This window comes from Pleurodeles waltl, chromosome 12 (genome assembly GCF_031143425.1).
Source record: "Pleurodeles waltl isolate 20211129_DDA chromosome 12, aPleWal1.hap1.20221129, whole genome shotgun sequence".
NCBI classification, from domain to species: domain Eukaryota; kingdom Metazoa; phylum Chordata; class Amphibia; order Caudata; family Salamandridae; genus Pleurodeles; species Pleurodeles waltl.
This window is the reverse complement of record NC_090451.1, coordinates 222028657-222045131: the sequence shown is the minus strand read 5'-3', so window position 1 is coordinate 222045131 and position 16475 is coordinate 222028657. Positions and strand designations below refer to the sequence as shown.

Below are 16475 nucleotides of genomic sequence, written 5' to 3'. Positions count from 1 at the left end.
CACCAGTCATATGGAGGCACCTGAACCTGGCTTTAAGAAGGCCGAAGGTGCGTTCGATTACCCTCCTAGTCCGCCCATGGGCATCATTGTACCGTTCCTCTGCCCTGGTCCTGGGATTCCTCACTGGGGTCAATAGCCAGGACAGGTTGGGGTAACCAGAGTCCTCCAATAGCCATACACGGTGCCTCTGGAGTTGACCCATCATATCAGGGATGCTGCTATTCCGCAGGATGTAGGCGTCATGCACAGAGCCAGGGAACATAGCATTTACCTGCGAGATGTACTGGTCTGCCAAACAGACCATCTGTACATTCATAGAATGATAACTCTTCCTGTTCCTGTACACCTGTTCATTCCTGCAGGGGAGGAGGGGGGGACCAGAGCTACATGGGTCCCATCAATGGCACCTATGACGTTGGGTATATGTCCAAGGGCATAGAAATCACCTTTCACTGTAGGCAAATCCTCCACCTCAGGGAAAATGATGTATCTCCTTACATGTTTCAGCAGGGCAGACAACACTCTGGACAAGACGTTGGAAAACATAGGCTGGGACATCCCTGATGCCATGGCCACTGTTGTCTGAAAAGACCCACTTGCAAGGAAATGCAGCACTGACAGCACCTGCACGTTAGGGGGGATTCCAGTCGGATGGCGGATTGGTGACATCAGGTCTGGCTCCAACTGGGTACATAGTTCCTGGATTGTGGCACGGTCAAACCGGTAGGTCACGATGACATGTCGCTCTTCCATTGTCAACAGGTCCACCAGCGGTCGGTACACCGGCGGATTCCGCCATCTTCCAATATGTCCCAACTGACGGTGCCTAAGAAGGACAACAGCAAAGAAACTGTCAGCATTCCTCCAGGTATGTACCCAAAGTCACACACAAGACTACAACAAACAATTAACCCATCCGGGAAAGGTTTTGAGTGTAGGCCTCGGTATGTGTGACGCAGTAGTAATTGAAGCCATGTGGGCCCCTGAAATGGCGGCTGCCTGACCTCTAAACTGGGACAATGGGATTGTGGGGTAACTGTGCTGGCGTTGGACACCGTCGCGGTAGGTGGTCGTAGAGCGCGGCGCAATGCTGCATTGGTTAACATTGGACCCTATGGGTCCCAGGAGCCAATGAACAGGTGCGCTGCCAGTGATGATGCGCACCGCCGCGGACATCACCGCCACGGACGTCCCCACCATTTTCTATCTCTTCAATCACTAGATACCTGACCTTCGACAGGAGAGGACCTACACTGCTAGTGCTGCTGTGACCTCGGTCTGGAAGCAACGATGGCTGCTGCGTCTGGGGAAAGGGCCCCTGCCTTCACTGCACAGGAGTTGGAGAAACTTGTGGACGGGGTCCTCCCCCAGTACCCGCTACTCTACGGTCCTCCAGACCAACAGGTTAGTACACAGGGAGCACGTTGGATGGTCTAGGCTTGGGTGGAGAGGGCTGGGTGGATGAGGGAAGGGGGCAGAGTACATAGAACAGTTATGCATGGGGATGAATGGGCCACAGGGATAGAGTTGGGAGGGGGCCAATCACAACGACGGTGCAGTAGGTAATGACTGTCCTCTTTCCTTGTGCATGTCATGTAGGTCAGTGCCCACCAGAAGAGGGACATTTGGCGTGCCATCGCCAAGGAAGTCCGGACCCTGGGGGCCCACCAGAGACGGGGCACCCACTGCCGTAAGAGATGGGAGGACATTCGCCGCTGCAGCAAGACGACGGCGGAGGCTCAGCTGGGGATGGCCTCCCAACGTGGGAGGGGTGCCCGTCGCACCATGACCCCCCTTAAGGACATCACAGCAGACACAAGGGGGTGAGTACTACCTCATCATATGGACTTTGCGTGCATTGGAGGTGTCTGGGTGGGGGTGGTGGGTTGTGGCTGTCCCTAGGCCAGGGCGAGTTAGGTAGGCAAGGCCCCTCCGTTATGTAGGCCATGTAGCATCTCTACCCCAGCTCAAAACAGAGGGAAGTTGATGTATAGTTGCCCCTTTGCCATCCATGTGGGCATATTACTACCATTGCCATGTAGGCCATTTCCCAGAAATAGCATGTGCAGAGGTCAGGAGCACGGCGTAATGCATGGGGCTGCTGCGTCTGTCTTGTCCGCCAACGGTAGCGGTATGCCATGCACTAAAACTCTCTTTCTTCTGTCTCCCCCCTTTTCGTGCTCTCTCTGTCCTTTTGTACATCAGCATCAACAGGCGGGAGGTACAGTGGCACCGGAGCACGAGGGAGCTGCATCCCACATGGCCATGGAGGGCCACACCACAGACTCTGAATTCACCAGTGGGACGGAGGGCGAGGGGAGCTTCACCTCGGCCACCAGATCACCATCCAGCGACACGGACTCGTCCGCCGATGGGAGCTCCCCTGTGGTGGCGGCACCATCTGTGCGCCCCACTTCTACAGGTACAGCCGCCACCTCCCCTTCCAGCACTGCCCTCCCAGCAGCCCCTCAGCGTGTGTCCCGTGCCCGCTCACCCAGAAGGGTGGGCATCACCTTCACCCCAGGCACCTCAGGCCCTGCCCCAGTCACCCCTGCTGCCCTCAGTGAGGAGGCCATTGACCTCCTCAGGTCACTCACTGTTGGGCAGTCTACCATTGTGAATGCCATCCAGGGTGTAGAACGAGAGTTGAAACACAGTAATGCATTCCTGGAAGGCATTCATTCTGGTCAGGCTGTCCTTCAGCGAACCCTGCAATCTCTGGCTTCAGCACTGATGGCAGCCATTGTCCCTGTGTCTAGCCTCCTCCACCCAGACCCAATCCCCTGTACCCCAGCCCATCCCAAGCACACCTACAGACCAGCAGGCACACAAGTCAACACACACAAGTAGCTCAAGCAAACATAGGCACCACACACACCACAGGCACTCACACAAGCATCACACCCATACAGACACAGCAACATCCACTGTGTCTCCCTCCTCCTCTTCTCCCTCCTCCCTCCCAGTCTCATCTACACACACACCTGCATGCACCACATCTACAGGCACTAGGACTCGCACCAGGACACCCAGCACCACAAGCCGCTCACCTGCACTCACCACCTCCACTGCCATTTACACGTCCCCTGTGTCCTCTCCCAGTGTGTCTGTGACGCCCCCTCCCAAAGTACACAAACGCCGGCAATCCCTCACCCAACATCCATCCACCTCACGACAGCCTCCAGTACCTGCACCTGCACCCAAAACACCTAAAGTGACACCTCCTACAACCACCTCCTCTACCTCCACTCCCAGACCCCCTCCAACTACCCATCCCAGTGTCTGTCAGAAACTGTCCCTCTGTCAAACTGACCTGTTTGCCCCCCCCCCCCCCCTCCAGTTCATCAGTCCCATCGTAGCGCCTCAGCCAAAAAGCCTCCAGTACCAGTGGTGCGTGTTCCAGGCTTTTGGTGTGCACCGTCCACCAGGGCAGGCAGTAGGACCCGGAGCCAAGGCACTGTCAGCCCAACCCCTGTAAAAGCACCGAAATTGGAGAGTGGACGACGGGACCGTGTCAAGACTCCTGGTGGGACAACAAGTGAAATGGGATCCAAGGCGATTGGTGAGTCAGCTGTCACTCCAAAGAAGGTGGGGAAGGTTCCGAGGAAGTCTGCCCAGCCTGTTGTGAGTGTCACGGCGGAGAAGTGCGCCATCATTTCCGGCGGTCCAGACACAACCGCCAGCACTGTCGTTACTGGTCAGGAGACCACCGCCAGAGTCAGTGCCCAGGAGGGCCCGAGTATCGTTACTGGTCAGGAGACCACCGCCAGAGTCAGTGCCCAGGAGGGCCCGAGTATCGTTACTGGTCAGGAGACCACCGCCAGAGTCAGTGCCCAGGAGGGACCAGGATCCCACAGCCCCGCTGGGCGATGATGGAACGTCATGCCACACCCCAATGTCCAGTGTGGAGTTCGTCATGCCACACCCCAATGTCAGTATCTGAACCGCCATCTCAAGCTACCGCTGAACAGTCCATAGCCAGCCATGGCAAAGCACCGCTGAACAAGGCCAAGACCGCCATGGTGAAGACCGCTGATCAGGGCAAACACCGTGTGGGTATGAATATGCCGCAACATCAGGCATCCTTCTCCCATGTGCAGCTGGGACAGTGACAGGACAGGAACTTTCACGGGGACACTCATCCAGTCTGGCCACCAGTCCCACCCAGTACCAGTTGAGAACTGCATCTACTTGCGGCAATGTGGCTTTGCACTCCCCAGGATGGTCCAGTGGGCAACCCACCCACTGTAGAGACTTGAGAGACAGTGGCTTTGCACTCCCCAGGATTGAACAGTGGTCAACCCACCCACTGTAGAGACTTGAGAGACTGTGGCTTTGCACTCCCCAGGATTGAACAGTGGTCAACCCACCCACTGTAGAGACTTGAGAGACTGTGGCTGTGCACTCCCCAGGATACATCAATGGGCATGGAGCCCCGTCGTGGATCTGGCTTTGCAGTCATGTGGCTGAGGTGCCCCCCTTCCCTTCCCCCTGAGGTGCCTGTAGTGTTTCAATCTGATGCCCCGGCAGTGTTCTCTCGGATTTTGATCAGGTATCTATTGTGGGCCTCGCCCATGCATTTTTGGACTGTTGGTGCACGGACATTGTTGTGTACATATCTGCACTACTTCTTGTATTGTATATATAAATATGACAGATTTCGAGATATGATTCAGTATATTTTATATGACATGTATATTGGCAAATTACAATATTTGAACGGATCTCGCTTTGTCTTTGCATTCTTCTAGGGGGATTGTGGGTTGTTAATGTGATATTTTTGACTGCATTGGTGTGTATGTTGTAATATGCGAGGGTGGGGGTGTTTGGTGGGTGTCCCCCTAACTTTTGCCTCCCCCCTCCCCTATCTCGTAGATGCAGTACTCACCGGTATGTTCTGCGCCTACGTCGCTGTTCGTACAGGAGCAGAAAGACAAGGGCTGGTAGGATTTGGAGTTCCGGCTCCATGGAGTCGTCGTTCCTCGTGGAGTGTGTTGAGGTGAGCGTTTTCCCATAGCAAAGGCTGTTTCCGCCCAGTTTTTATCCACGGTGAATCCGCCCCGGAAAAGGTGGCGGATTGGTGTGTTGTAATAGTGTGGGCGCTACTTTGTCTCCCGCCTGTCTGTTGGCTGTGACCCCCACGCTGTTTGTCTGTACCGCCGTGGCGGGCGATGTGTTAAAGTGGCTGTCTTTGTTGGCGGTTACCGCCAGGGTCGTAATTCCCTTTTTTTCCGCCGGCCTGTTTACGGTATTACCCCACCTTTTACACCGTCCGCCAGGGTTGTAATGACCCCCTTAGTCTCTTATCACTACCTTCCATATCCCCATGTTTTGTTCCAACACAGTGTAACCCTGTGGTGGTGAGAAAAGCGCAAACACGTTCTGTATGTAAAACAAGCTCAGTGTGGAAAACTCATGCGCGCCACTGTGACTGCACCTGAAGCTAAGCACAGAATAGAGTCAGTAGTCAAGATGGAGTTGGTGGTCAACTACACATTGCATTATAACAGCCGGAAAAAAAGATTTATATTTTTGTATCCTGATGACAACCTGTTGTGTGCATGCACATTAGGCAGTGGCATTTTCATTAGTGTCGCCAAGACATTTGTATAAACATACAGCAAATCAGAAAACTGAATGTATGTGCGACATACCTGCCAAATTGTATTCCATTTCATTCAGCCGCTTTGGAGTTTTTCCCCAAAAAAGTTACTTACATGAGGATACTGTGCACAATAGCGACCCCTGCTTTCTATATATTAAACCAAAACAAAGTGAACGCACAGTAGTTTTAAGGTCGAGCTTCGAGACCTGTTGTATATACTTTGTGGGCTTCAAGCCCACCCATGGCTTTTCAGTTGTTTGTAAGTGTCTTTTAAAAATAATTACTTGCTAATGATCAATCCTTCCTCTTTGTCTTTCCTTTTTGTCTTTTGTTTCCTCCCATGGAGCACCGGCCAAGTACTGTATTCTTATGCTTTGCTTGTTTATCTGCTAAGTTGGGGGACTATGTTATTACTCCTTTCCTGTTCGTGTTAAACTGTGGGTGCTTGGTCTGCTTTTTTCCTTTGTTTCCTGACCGTGGTTGTCTATATCTGCATTGTCCCTGCCTCACCACTCATCAGTACTTGTCTGTGTTTGTTATTCCTTATCTCGTCACATTTGCTGAGCATCCGAAGACCAGATCAAATGTTAGACGCTGTTTTCAGAGTGCATCTGTAGCCATTCTACCTACCTCATTGTTTTCTTCCTTTTTTTGTAACATGCAGCATTTGCGCTTTCAGGGGAAGTTGTACACGAGCTCTAATTTTTTTCTTCTTGTTTCTGTTTACAACTACTCTGTGACTTTCAAGTCTCTTCTCTTCCTGTCTCTTTCCGTACCAGCTCTGCAGTTGGAAGGGGGCTTTAAATGTTCTGTTAGATTTCAGGAGGTAAGGGTCGGGTTTCAGAAGCCAGCTCATCATACACAAAGCCTCCCTGAGATAGATATTTTTCAACATCCGCGTGATGTGACTATCACGCTCATTTGCGGTGAATTTTTCCACTGTGTCAGCTTAAAGACATGTTGAATCGTCTTTGTATTTTTTTATTTGATTACAGCGTAATGTGAGCATATGTTTGTGAAAGCTTTGTTTCCAATTGATCACCATATACGTGCAGCTGGCTTTAACCCTCATACCTCTCCTTAATCTCTGTTTCATCTACCACTCTGTCCCTGTTCCACCCCTCCTCATGTGGGTTTTTTTCTTCCCCTCCTCCCCCACCTGCTTGTTAACAGGAGTTTTACTTGAGACATTTGAAAGCATTAATTTGCTGGATTTCCTTTATAATATTGTCCGGCAGATCCAGAGAATGCGCTGCTTCCAGGCTGAAGAATTTATCATCTCCATTAATACCTGCAGGACTGAGAGACCGGTAAAGAGTATAAAGTAAACCTAGATTTCCCCCTGTCGTTGCTGTGAAACCCCCCTCTCTGCTGTAGGTCACGGGTGAGGTGCAGCAGAGGATATATTTTATTTACAAAAAAATTAATGTACTGATGCAGCTGGCAGGTTTTCGGAGGCATTGATGGGAGGTAAATGAAATACAAGCGGGTTTTGTGCTTGTTCTTTGGACCCGGCGCCAAGTTCTGGGGAAGCAGAGTGTCTGTTTTTAAGGCAGTTCACATGGGCCCCACATACATAAATTCAACTTTCTTACTAGAAGGGGCCACAGTGCCACAAATAATTGCACATTGTTTATTCACTTTTTTTTTTAGGCACAGGACATTACGTTGATTTAAAAAACAAAGAAAAACTATTTTGGTTTAGGCATGAGGCAATGAAGCAATTGTGCTCAGAATCACAAGTTGTTCAGTGCCGCCGGGGTTTCAGCCTGGCTTCAGTCATCTGTCTCTCGATTGTATACCCCGTGTGCCCATTCTCGGTGCAAATTTAGAACTCATGTGGCACTGTTAATGTAACAAACTGCACCAGTTAGCTCACACAGTCTTCTGGGTCATAAATTCCAAAGTGCTGTGTGAGCGAGAAGCTGCAGCTATCTGTTTTGTGTCATGCTGGAAGGTGCATTAACCAGTTTAATTTGCGATAGTCACAAATAAAATACCACCATAATATATATTTATATATTTTTTTTTAACTGAGGGACATTACATTCATGTTTAAGTAGGCACGGTTACATTAAATTCCTTTTTTTGATTGGCATTGGACGAATGAGCAATTTGCTCAGAATCATAGATTGTTCAGCACTGCCAGGACTCGAACCTGGCCTCCCAGTCAGCTCTTCATTGTTTAACCATGTGCCCATTCTGGGTGCAGATTTGGAACTTGCGTGACACTGTACATGAAACAAACTGCACTGGTTCACACATGCAATCTACTCGGTCATACATTCCAGAGTGCTGTGTGAGTGTGAATTTGCAGCCATCTGTTTTTGTCATGCCGGGAGATGTGCTGACTGGTTTCACTTGCTATAGCCGCAAATAAAAAAGACCACCATAACATTGATTTTTTTACAATTTAGGCACATGGCATTACATCTATGTTTATTTAGGCACTGGGACGTTACATTCATTTTTTTTTTTTTTTGGTTTAGGCACAAGGGGATGACGCATCTTGTTCAGAACCACAGGTTGTTCAGTGCCGCTGGGACTTGAACTTGGCTCAAGTTGGCAGAGCCAATAGCTCTGGCTAAACACTTATAAGGTCCCAAAAGCAAAACCTTTTGGCTATGCTAGTGGTTGTTTTTTCTGAAAGGTTTGTTGGTGTTAGATCAGCGCAGTGGGGGTGAATGTATTTACCTGTTAAAAACAAAGCCTTCCCTATGAAAACCACGTTTCCACCTTAATTAGGTCCTCTAATATGCTTAATGTTTTTTTTTTACTTACCATACTTTGAAATTTATAAGAAACAAGCAAGTAAACTTTAATTAAAGTGCTTAATTGGAGTCCGTAGTGGCAAAGGGGACCAATCCGGACTGTTTTTTTTGAGAGACCAGCCCTTTTCTTCCTCACCAGGCTCACTCCCGTTTCAAGAATAAAAAAACACAAAAGGAGGCAAGGAAGAGTAAGACGGAGAGAGGAAAACTGTGACAAAGGGAGAGAGAAGGGATGGAAAAAATAACCTGCATGAGGGACATAAAAGGGGAGGGACTGTAGGGTGGTGGAAGAAAAGGCATGAGTTGGCAAGCAGACCATGCAGTCGTGGTGTTTGGAAGTCCCGACATTCGTCAGCGTTTCTGCGACCTCTGAAAAAATCGTAGGACACCGGCATTTAGTAGTTTACAGATAAAACACTGTTTAATAATTACATTTTTCTCTGTTCTGTCTTTTAGGCGGTCGTGATCTGTATTAAAAATAGGCAGTTTGAAAGAGCTTCTAAAATTCTGAAGAAGTACACTGTGCATGGATTCAGCACAGAGGTAGGTGATTATATTTTCCTTGCTGTTTTATCTGCATTATGCAGGGAGGTGAGATTGTAAAGTGTCAGTTGTTAGCACTGTTCTTTACATTCATCAGTACTAATCTTCATTCCACTCCTTGAGTGTCAACTGGAAAATTGCATATTCCCCAAAGCCTTCAATGTTGAATATTACACACTTTCTTAACAGTTGCCTCCTCTCATTATTTCCTACTTATATCAAGGTAGCTCCCGGTAATTTGTTAGCTTGGAATGCCAGATCCCTCTCTGTGCACCCTGGTTAAAGCCACAACTGCTTTCCTTGTCATTTTATGCTTGTACTATAGTGTCATGCTTAGAAGGTACTTTTCTCTTAAAGATTATGCGAAAATGACCAAAAGTGCTGCTTTATAGGTATGTTTTAATTTATTATATTTGTGTGATTGCTGTTTGTGTTTCTGTAAAATTATTTTTCGTTCTGTAGAACTTGTTCCTGCTGTGTAATGTCTTTCTAAGATTATTTCCTATTGGTTTGCTTGTGCCCAGTAATGTCCCAATGACTTTGCTTATTTTGAATAAAGCACCGTAAGACTGGCTACATCTGCTTGTTCTTCTCATTATTAATATCCCTCTGCATTTCTCCAGTCATTTTACCTCCATGGATTAATCGGTATACAATTTCTGTTGTGTCTTTTGCGCTCAGACTGAACAGGCTGCATTTGTATTGTGCCATGTGACTGATGTTGAAATAGGCTATACCCATTCCTCTCTACTTAAGTTGGCTAATGTTTCTATCACAAGTAATTTTTCTTCTGCTCTCCCCCATACCCTGTAAGTAGTTGTTTTGATCTAATAGAGACATCTAGCCGCAGATTCCTTAACATTTAATTTTCCCAGGTGTCAGGCTGGATCCTGCAGATTTTTGTTGCGTGAGCAGTAGCCCTTTGGGACGATCGTCTGTCACAGCAACAGAGGAGGGTTCTTCACCTGAACCTGTCAACTCTCCACCTTCTTGCGTTGCATGGATATTGAGCCTTGACAGTTGACAGCAGTGAACCTTCCTCCCGAAGTCTGTAATGTAATTCTGGCAGCCTGGTCCCCGTCCACCAAGACAGTGTATGCCTGCCAGTGGCAAACATTTGTAAATTATTTTACAGAAATGTCTATTGACCCTTTTTCTACCTCTCTTTCTGATATTCTTCTCTTCATTCTCAGCCTTGCCGAACAGGACTCTGCTCTGAGTACTCTTGAGGGTTACCTTTCTGCTCTTCTTGCCTTTCGGCGGCTGCCTGACCAATCATCTCTTTTTAAGTCCCCTATTGTATATAGGTTCCTGAAAGGACTTGTACATATGTTTCCCCCTTTGCCCTTCATTATGCTTCAGTGGGACTGGACCTCAATTTGGGTCTCACCTACCTAATGTGTGCTCACTTCGAGCCACTGCACAGTTGTCCCCCTCATGCTGCTTACTGCTTTCTAGTTGTAATAACATCTGCCCGGAGAGTGAGTGAGCTGCATGCTTTTTCATACAAGCCTCAATTCTTGTCTCTATTCCCAGACAAACATGTGCTTCGCAGTAGGGCCTCATTCCTTCCGAAAGTGGCTACTCCATTTCATATGGACCAGTCAGACACCCTGTCCCACCTCTTACAAATCTCCACATCTCTGTAAAGAAGATGAATGACTCCACGGTCTGGACCCAAAAAGAACATTGTCTTTCTACCTTGACCGCACGAAGGAGCTCTGGGTGAACAACCAACTCTTTGTGGTGTATGTTGGAGCAAAGATAGGTCAGCAGTACAGAAGTAAACCATTTTGCACTGGGTTGTTCTCTGTATTAAGATCTGCTGCGCTTGGCCAAAAGCAGCCTCCTGAGGGTCCATTCCACCAAGGGAAAAGCTGCAACCATGGCGTTAGCACGTGGACTCCCTTGCCTGGACATCTGCCAGGCAGAAAAATGGGCCTCCCTGCACATGTTTACTAAGCACTACTGGCTGGACAGTCAATCCGTAGGGATGGGCATTTTGTCAGTTCGGTCCTGCAGCCTTGTTTAGTTTAGAAAATGTGTCCGCAGCCCACCACAGGGAACCGGATTGCTTGGGTATCTATTGAAAGGTAAGGAATCTACAGCTCGATAACTATTAGATTAACAAATTGCTTACCTTCGGTAACACATTATCTGGTAGAGACAATATCTAGCTGCTAAGAGCTAAACCTTATGCATCCCATAGCGGATAACAAATGTAGGGCTGAAACTGTCTTATTGACATCCAATGATTATTCGTGGGTTTAAAGAAATGTGTTCCCTGCTCCTACTTGTAAAGCTAGTGTTCCATTGGGCATAGATATTGCACATAGGTGCCAGGAGACACACTGACAACTCGCACAGCCTGTATAAATATTAATTATTAGTTCCAAGTGCAGAAGCTTGTCTTTAGTTGTTGACAATATATTTAGTGATAAGTGCTGTTTTAGTCAGTTCTTCCCAAAAAACGTAGAAATTGTAACTCTACAATGCTGAAGCACTGGATGAATCTCATAACGCGGTCCACCTTGTTTTCTTAGTGTTTCGAGTGCTTAGTGGGTGATTGCTTAAATTGTGCATAGCTTTTTGCCGGAAGAGGTAGGCAGCCATAGAAGACGTAGGTGACTGAAAAACGTGGCAGCAACTTTCTAACAAATGGGAGAATATTAGTCCTTCCGAAGGAGAAACTAGGTTGTGGTGAAGTTGTTGGTAGTAGGAAAGAAGTCTATTATGGGTTATGTCAGGTGCTATAATAGGTCACCTGGAGGAAGAATACAATACCATTGAAGTTGTCAAGGTAGGCAGTCAAAATGTGAGATTGTGTAGCATTTGGTCTGCAAGAATTATGAATGCTTCGACCACTGCTCATCCTTCACTTGAGGAGGCATTGGCTAAGACTGTAAGCCTGGAAAGCAGACTGGAGATTGCAGCTTGTGGTACCTTTTGAGGATTGATGCTGGGGATTCAGCCTCATTTGGACTAACTTGTGTGTGTGGGGTGGGTGTGACGGTGCGACTGGGTCTGGTTCTGTTCCAGAAAGAGTGTGGCCCAGCATGTTCAGTGACCACATGGTTTTCTGAGAGATAGTTAAAGATTGTCACTCCCATTATGCAGGTTCTCTAAGTTGGCCACTGGGCTATGTAATTACAGTATAGACGTCAGCCTTCATTTTCTAAAGGAACATTCACAATCCTCTGTGGGATTCTTTAAGACTGCCCTTTCTACCAGTTACGAGGATGTAGTCTTCCTGCTATATTAGAGTGATGGACAGTGAGGCATTGCCTCACAACCCTCCTGGCAGGCTCTGTGAGATGTCCAGTTATTCACTTTTGTAGCTCCACTCATTTAGTTCCTGTCTTATGGACTCCAGTTCTCCATTCTATTCATGTTTAGTCTGGAAAGGAGAGATGACACTAAAGGAGAGTTGTAGGATGTCTGAGACTTTCGAGTCTGGAAACTCAGGTCCTCTACTATTTAGGCTCTCTTGGAGCAGCCACAAAGTGACTGATACTGTCAGAAACCACAGAGAATCCTATGTTGGAAGAAGGGGGCTTCGTTGGTACTGCATCAAGAGATGTCACATCATTAATTTGTGTCCTGTAAGATTGCATAGAAATGCAGGAAATGAAGCAGACATTTTTCAGAATGAAAAGAGTTGTAATTGAACAGTTTCTTACCAAACAATTACTTGCCAAGATTGCAACAGTGACACATGTTTATAAAATTAAGGTTTGTTGAAAGTCCCATTCCGACTTGAGACAGAGTACATTTTATAACCTCCTGCACTCTTGGATGCAAGGGCCTAAGGCATGTAATTTGGCCAAACCTGGGCCAACGTGTTTATTGCTATGATTAAGTAGCGATGGATGGGAGGAGCACAGCTAACCCAGCAAGGCGACAAATGTGTCCTCTAGGTGTTCCTCCAAAGGAGGCTTTCATGAGACTGCCCCTGTGCAGGTTTAACACAAAAGAGAAAGCAACAGTGACATCATGGATGTTCCAGAAGTATTGAGTAGGGGTGAGAAAGACATCATTATTCACCTGCTCTTTTTACTGCATTACAGAGGCACCAAGACTGAGGAGACCTGGATCATAGAGATAAGACTTAGCCACTTAGATTTGGCCTTTAAGGACCTCCTGCCACACAGTTGAACAGAAGAAAACTAGAATTGGTTCTGGCTAGTATTCCTTCAAGGAACCAGCAGAACCAAATCCAAGGGACGGCAGTGGCTACCAACAGTATGGTGTCCAAGGAACAGACATGCAGACTACTTCAGATTAGAAGCAAGCCTGGAGGGACTGGTCCTTTGATGTCCCCACACTAGGAAGTCTGATGTGAGCTGCAGATGTGGTGAGCTCATTGGTTTCCCTCGATTCTCATTTAGCATTGTTAGGGGAGATTAACAAGTATCTCTGCTTAAGCCATAACCTCTTGACACAGGAGTTTATAAGTGGATGGTGCTGAACAGAAATTGGAGACATGGCTTGTAGTGAGTGTACCATGTTTCATTTGATGGCAAACGTTCATAGAGTATTTGAACAGACTCAGAAAAGAGGTACACAGATGCCCACCCCAGAGGATGAACCCGAAGAGGAAGGCATCTCAGCTCCTGTACAAAATGGATATTTCTACAAGAAAGAGAACATAAGTGCAGATGTTTCTTGATTGATGTCTAACTTATTGGATTTGGCATCCACTCGCCATGCTACGCTATAGGTGTTAGACAATTGCACATTGATTGCACAGGCTGGATGCAGCATAGTTCAGTTTACATGTTTATCAGATTTGATAGTGCAATAATATTTTGACATGCCTGAATCCGTACTGGGGAAAAGACCAAATAATGCATGTTGCAAGATTGATCCATTGGTTATGTTATGTACTTCCCCTTTATTATGCATCTATTCATCAAATCACGTGGCCTATTATCCACAGGCATACAGCAGTTGATTTGTGATTTACGTTTTATGCTGCTGAACATGTCAGTTGTCTGTTTTGTTTTATTATGATGTACTCAGGCGACCATTATGAAAACTGTATGTAAGAAATATGAGAAATGTTAAAATGTTAAACAGATTTAAACTACATAATTAGGCTTGGCATCCACAGCAGTGCAAGGAGCAGTGCTTTCATTAGTACTGTCAAAGAGATTTATTTGCTACCGGAGTTCTCTTTTGAGAAGAACGGTTACATTTTGTGCATACATGTAGGTTTCAGCACTGTTTTCTCAAGTGAGGCTTCCAGATGTCTTGTGTAAGGTGGGAGCCAGAATTAGATGAAATAGAGTTTAGGATTGGGCTAGTTATTAAGACACCAGCAATCATAAAATAAGTATGAAGGAGATGCAATGGACTAAATGTTTCATGCTTTGTTTAAATGTTCACCACAAAAACTTGAAGTGTGATTTACACTCTTACATATGTGGGAATAGAAAATTAAGTTGTGAGCAGTTGTGTGTTCAGAGGTTTGTGTAATGCATTACGTTGAGACCTGAGAAAGAAATCTAAATGTAACATCTCAGCAAGAATCTGTTTAATGTATACTTATTTTTTGCTAGTGAGCACCACCAACACTTCATTTAGCACAAGAACTCCTCTTTTGTACTTATGGTTGGTAATCCTGAAGCATAGACAATAGCCTGTTTCGTCATGTTGTGAAAAACATACAAAGGCTGTGTTGCCCACTGAATGGGTTAAAAATCTCTCTGGTGTTTCGTTGAGGCTGAAAAGCCACATATCCATTCTTAAAGCATTTATGGCACCAACCTGTGCCTCACTATTTTTCTGCCTGACTCTTGCCCTTGGCTTCTGCTGCGACCAGTACCTCGCTCATCTTCCCATACTTGCGAAATGGGATATAAGTGCTTGTTGTTCTCTTGAATCTCTTGTTAAATGGCTGCTACCTCGGCACACCCAGTGCGAGGGCAACTGGCTGGCTCATTCAGATGAATAGGACCAGGTCATTTTGGTGAGGAGTCCTTTCTGAAAGGGCTGTAGAGGCTAAAGTCAGAGTTGCTGGGAAAAGACATAGAAGGGAGAGGGTGGGGCCAGACTTGACCTCTTCATGTAGAAGTGGCGAGTGAACGTTTTTACAGAAAGATGGCTAAGGACATTGCTCTCACCATCCAAAGGGCCTTTGCCTGCCAAATCTAGAATTGTCCACCAGCCCCACATACAACTCTTAACATTGACAGGAACCTCAGTCATAATAGTTTCTTTCAATGTAATGAAAGTTTGACGCACAACTCCGTCAAACATGACTGCCCTCATCAGACTTTTGCACGGTTTTACATTTTTCTAAATCAAACTCTCAAAATGGGAGTTTGTTATTGAAAACTGTAAACTTTCTGGCCCTCACACCTTGGGAATTTTCTCCCCGTGGTGTGGAGTTTTTTTTTGTGTCTTTTTTTTTGTTTGTGTTTGTTTACTGTCTGTCACTACCAGTTTTTACATGGTGGAGAGCAAAAAAAGAAAACCCCAAAACACATAATGCCATACACTTAAAATAGGGTGGGCGATGTTATGTTTTAGCCTTTCCTGGCCCAATGAAGTATGTGCCTTCAGAGGAGTATGTTGGCGACTGAGCTGGAGTAGGTCCGCCTGCCTCTAAATCAGGGTGGGTGGATGAACTGTGAGTTTGGCACAGAGGGTACTCTGTTTCTGTGGCGACAATGTACCCTCTTTACAAGACTCTAAATCAGCCCCTTAGTGTCCAAGTCCAATTTATGCACTGACTACAGGAATTGGCAGTCAAGGATTAGTATCTACTACTATTTATTTCCACATATTCAAATTCATTGGAGGGTCATAAATATTCACAAACGTGTATCTACCAAGAGCCCATCTCTTGTTGCTCACTAAGTGGGTTATAAGTGGAAGATGGCGTTCAGTACACTGTTTAATTTAATTTATGAGTATGGTGTAGTGCCCTTGTCATGGCCTCAGATAGGAAGTACATCACATTCTGTTTATGGAATATGCGTGGTTGGGAAAGGTTAATGAGAGACCTGGATGCACTCACTTTTTTTTGAGGCATGGTATTGTCTTCATACAAGAAACAACGTATGCTCTATGGAATATGAGGTATTTTCTGGCCATCTTCTCATTATTCTAACTATCCACTTTCTTCATTGATTTTACTTTTGCACAGTCATTCCTAGCCATTCCTGTAATGTCCACCATACATCCTGTAGTCAGCATATTAAGTTGATGACCACCCAAACAGCCATTTAAAAAAGGACCTACCAACCTATACAACACAAATAATAAGCTGTGTGGGCCAATACTGCTCCCACCAGTGTGAGTCAAGTCCAAATTTATTTTTCCGGGCTCTACCGCCCAGGGATCCACTACTTAAGAATCACCAACTTTGAAACATAGACCAATATAGTAAACAGGAGCGCTTGACTTTATACATAAATCCTCTCAAGTGAGTGATAATAATCCAACAAAGAATATCAAGTCCTAGAGGAGAAATTATGAGAATAAGAAGAAAAAAAAATGGAAGGAGTCACAGAAGTTTGATGTTGACTGCATACCACTCTGGGCAAATA

The 16475-nt window shown here is 46.3% G+C and overlaps 1 protein-coding gene across 6 annotated transcripts in view; it reads left to right on the top strand.

The window, feature by feature from the left end:
• The window catches only part of TERF2 (telomeric repeat binding factor 2), a 271686-nt gene that overhangs the window by 51117 nt on the left and 204094 nt on the right, over window positions 1–16475 (top strand). For 5 of the 6 annotated variants that reach the window (XM_069216859.1, XM_069216858.1, XM_069216856.1 and 2 more), the window contains exon 4: window positions 8833–8919. The exons of the other annotated variant lie outside the window; for it this stretch is intronic. In XM_069216859.1, coding sequence (XP_069072960.1) covers window positions 8833–8919 — 87 coding nt within the window. The remainder of the gene's footprint in view (window positions 1–8832; window positions 8920–16475) is intronic. 6 annotated transcript variants of the gene reach the window in all.